Source organism: Cebus imitator, unplaced genomic scaffold (assembly GCF_001604975.1).
Source record: "Cebus imitator isolate Cc_AM_T3 unplaced genomic scaffold, Cebus_imitator-1.0 Scaffold44, whole genome shotgun sequence".
Classification (NCBI taxonomy): domain Eukaryota; kingdom Metazoa; phylum Chordata; class Mammalia; order Primates; family Cebidae; genus Cebus; species Cebus imitator.
This window is the reverse complement of record NW_016107359.1, coordinates 4,972,344-4,976,887: the sequence shown is the minus strand read 5'-3', so window position 1 is coordinate 4,976,887 and position 4,544 is coordinate 4,972,344. Positions and strand designations below refer to the sequence as shown.

General features: G+C 43.8%; 1 protein-coding gene across 3 annotated transcripts in view; it reads right to left on the bottom strand.

Annotated features, from left to right (window-relative positions):
* Window positions 1-340: 340 nt before the first annotated feature.
* Window positions 341-4,544, bottom strand: part of MTMR12 (myotubularin related protein 12) — a 91,921-nt gene continuing 87,717 nt past the window's right edge. For 2 of the 3 annotated variants that reach the window (XM_017526818.2, XM_017526819.2), the window contains exon 17: window positions 341-3,535. In XM_017526818.2, the coding sequence (XP_017382307.1) occupies window positions 2,966-3,535 (570 nt within the window). In that variant the 3' untranslated portion in view covers window positions 341-2,965. The remainder of the gene's footprint in view (window positions 3,536-4,544) is intronic. The other variant, XM_017526820.2, reaches the window with a different exon arrangement.

Below are 4,544 nucleotides of genomic sequence, written 5' to 3'. Positions count from 1 at the left end.
TCGCTCCATTCTTTTTTATGGTTTTATAGTATCCCATGGTGTATACGTACCACATTTTCCTGATCCAGTCCATCACTATTGCACCTGGGTTGATTCCATGTCTTTGCTATTGTGAATAGTGCTGTGATATACCTGTGACTGCAAACCACCTGAGATTTTAAGTATTTGTTTGGTTATTTGTTCCCACCACCAAATCTCCCTTGTGCCCCACAAGAATGCAAACTCCACTCTTCACTGCCGTCCCCATTGGCCCTGCCAAGTACCCAGTACATGCTCAATATTTCCTGAATGAAAGGGATTACTCCACATGTTATACCCAACCACACCAAGTACAGAATTACTTGTAAATTGTGCTTTAATTTCTGCAATCAGATTTGATGCAGTGAGATACAAGTATAAACTTTCATTGTGTATCCAGAAAATAGCACATGTATACAGGTTTACCTCAACAGCTTATTCCCTTATAAAGAAAAAAACATTTTGAATTTAATTAAAGCTAGTTTATCTTCAGTGTAAAAACTTGGAGGTATAAACAACTCAAGATATTATATACAGTAAAGTAATGTACATTTCCAAACCTGCACAGTACAGCATTTTAAACAAAGTAAATGGCCTCATTTCAGTTTTCACTGTTAAGCATAATCCACGTCCCAATCTTGGATAAAAATTTCACAATATATAAACCCATTGAGAATTCTGTACACAAATACAAGTTATAGAAATCTGATTTCAAATATAAATACAAAAATTGTCATGACCTTACACGTTACAACAGTTTATTTTTCTATTGTAATTTTTAAAAAATCATAGAAAAATATTTAAATGCACATTCAACTGCTATGACAAAGGCCATGACCTTGTGCCTTTAAACCATACTTCGTAGAGTGTAAAGCATCACACCGGGCATTTTTGGAATGAAAATTATGAAGCCTGAAGAGGCTACTGTATAAATATTCATGTTATAATGTGGTAACAAAAATAGCTCCATAGCATATTTGGGAGGCAGTGGGGCAAAGAAGGAAGTGGGGGTTAGTGCTAATTTAAGAAGGCCTATAGACTGTATGTGAAAGTAGCTAAGGAACTAGTTAGTGTATTTTAAAATCCCTATTGCAAGCCTAACACCGACCTTGCTACTAACTCTTAAGGCAATCAAGAGGAAACACGTGTTTGGCCTCCAGATGCATGAATCCTGCCCTCCCCTCAACCTTTGTTCATCTTAATAGACCAGTCTGATCCTGCATTCCTACGGAGTAGGGAGCACAGCAAAATAATTCATTGTATGTACAAAAGACAATTCAGTGCAAACCTAGAAACTCCTCTTAGTCAACCGTTTCAAATTTCTTTTTTTGAGACAAGTTCTTGCTCTAACACCCAGGCTGGAGTGCGGTGGCACGATCTTGGCTCACTGCAACCTCCACCTCCCAGGCTCAAGGGATCCTCCCACTTCAGCCTCCTGAGTAGCTGGGACTACAGGCATGCACCACCATACCCGGCTAATTTTTGTATTTTTAGTAGAGACAGGGTTTTGCCATCTTGCCCATGCTGGTCTCGAACTCCTGGGCTTAAGTAATTCACCCGCCTCAGTCTCCCCAAGTGCTGGGATTACAGGCATGAGCCACCACACCCAGCCTCACATTTTCTTATTGCCCTTGAACAAGTGGAAGTTTCTCTATACACATAACATTCAAATTGGGATCCATACTGAAGAGCAAATGCATGTAAAAGGCAAACATTTGATTTAAAACATTCTAACAAGTTTTGTTTTTTTCCTCTCTTTTATGGGATTTGACGGGGTTCCACTGAGAACAAAAAAACCTGCTCCTTACAAAGTATACTTTCCTGCATTAAAATATATATGTATCTCATTTCGACAGCAGATCCAAGAAGGTGACCAGGCATAGTCAAGTTTCTTCTATGGCTTTTAAATCACTGAGGTATCATATGATCATCGCCACTTCTGATATTTATGTTTAAACTGCTTTCCTGTGAAGGCCACATTCAAAAGTGACCCAATCCCATCAGTCTGTAAAGGTAAAAGAATGTGAGGAACTCGGCTCAGACGTTGCTGCAGAAAACCGCAATCACAAGTGCTCAAAGCCTCAGCAGGCAAGTAGAAAAAGGCGAAAAGGCAAAGCAATTTGATCCAAACACCAGGAGACTCCAGAGGAACGGAAGCTCCTCAAGCAAAGAAAGAGATCCCCCAGCGTAACCAACAGGCTTAGCAGTGAGACACTGGGACTACACGCACCAAGGCAGGGAGTGCAGAGGGACAGTGGCGAGTGGCGTGGAGCACGTGAAGGAAGACCTGGGGCTGGCAGCACAGACGCGGGGGGGTGGGTGTCTAGCCCCACCCACAGGCAAAGGGACACAGTCTATGAAGGAGGGAGGATGGCCTGAAGCATCAGGATGGATGATACCAGTGGAACTTCCCAGCTGTTTTACAGGCAAGGGGGCATAGAAAGGAAAAATGTGATGGTCTAAGTAAATGCCACACATCTTAATACCTCTATCTGAATCTTCAATCACCATACAAATACGTAAAGCTGAACTTGCTTCTATAATTGAGATGGGTTACACAGAAACTTACTATTCCCAATGACTGGATAAATTATCTTGGCACAAAGAGGGTCCGAAGAAAGTATCAAGTCCAGGAATATCTTACTGAAGCCCTTTCTGGTAGTAAACTGGCCATTGTGGGCCCTGTATAATACTCAGGCATCAGAAAACGGCCACAACCTTATTGCAGGTCAAGTAATAATTCCCTCCAATTAATAATACTACAGATGCAGTTTTAATTGCATAGTCTTTTAGAACCATTAAAAATAACGAGAGGCACCCTTTTTCCCGAAGGCCCAGGTTTATTCCAATGGAGTGCCAGGCTAAGGACCCAGCCAGCATTAGCTGCAGCATGACACGAATCCAGGTATCCGCTGTCCCAGTCTCTCACAATCACTCAACAAGTAGGTCATACATCCCCTAGGTCCACGAACTCATCTTCTTGTTTGGCCAAATCGTCTTCATCTCCCAAAGCTTTCCAGCCACTGGTGGGTAAGACTGGCTTAGAGGAATGTCGCTGGAGCAGAGCGAAAGGAAACAAAGAGGACAGGCGGGCAGAGTTCCTCAGCAGGCAGGGGGCCTCGGCCTGGGGGGCCTGCTGGCTGTGGTGTCTCTCGTCGATCTTCTCTTGTAAACTCTGGACTTCCTCCATCATTTCCAAGAGTTTGCTCATAGTGGCCACTCGGCCACCACCTAGGATTTGGGCTTCTGGAATCCAGCGCAGGTAGCGCTGGGCCCAGACTTTGATTTCAGGTCCCTCGATATGCGGTAACAACAAACCATGGTAGTCAGTAGGCTTGCTGTGCCAGGTGTCATAAAACTCTCGAAAGTTGTCTTGGAGCTCATCAGACGAATTAATAAGTTTGCTAATTCTCTTGCCCAGAAGGTTCTTAATTAAATGATCTGTTTCTTCCCTGAAAAATCCTCTTTTGGGAGATGACTTAGATTGTGTAAGTGGCAAGGAAAGTTGTCGCTGATGCTTTGAGACAAAACACAAAAATCACTGGTTAACATAACAGGCACAGTTAACAGTTGTTGCCATCAAAAAAGGAGCATAACCCTGCTTTAACAAGTTCCAAGAGACATCAGCGTTGCCATGTGAATGCACACTCATTAACATGCCGTAACACCCAGAGGTGGGGGGTTCCTGTTTAGTCTCATGGTGCACCCTGTACCAGAAACAAATGGGAAACCAGGTGCACATGGTGGCTGTGCAGGAAGGCATGCTGGGACACAGAGAAAGGAACTTTCAGCGTTCTCCTCTGTCACAGGGGCACCACGGGACACAAAGTACTTCTGAAAAAGCTGTTTAACTTAAGACAGTTTAATAACTTAGGGGAACTTGTGAGTGAGGCCTATTCATGTTCTGAAGGGAAAAAGGTTTCTTCCTTGAGAACTTTAAGGCTGTTAACCACTAGTCCTCTGAACGCCTGCGAGGAGGCACTGACTACTGGAAGATACTATTGCATGGGTGAAATAGCAGCTTATCAGGCATCCAGCAGGAGTTTAAGCCTAAGTCATAAAGATTCTTTTGGACAAAGGAAACAGGCAGGTGAGAGCAAAGAAATTTGATGAACCAGCTAAGTTGACCAGGCTTGTCTGACAACCTGCATGAAGTAGAAAATGTGAGAACATTTTCACTTTTTCATTTTTTCCCCCTTGGTAATTCCCTCTGTGGCTAGAGTATCATATTTGGGGGTGCACTGTGAAAGGGTTGTAAGGCTGGGTGCAGTGGCTCACACCTGTAATTCCAGCACTTTGGGAGACCGAGGTGAGCAGATCACCTGAGGCCAGGAGTTCAAGACCAGCCTGGCCAAAATGGCGAAACCCCATCTCTACTAAAAATATAAGAGATTAGCCAGGTGTGGTGGCGTGTGCCTGTAATTTCAGCTACTCAGGAGGCTGAGGCAGGAGAATCGCTTGAACCTGGGAGGCAGAGGCTGCAGTGAGCCAAGATCGCACTGTTGCATTCCAGCCTGGGCAACAAG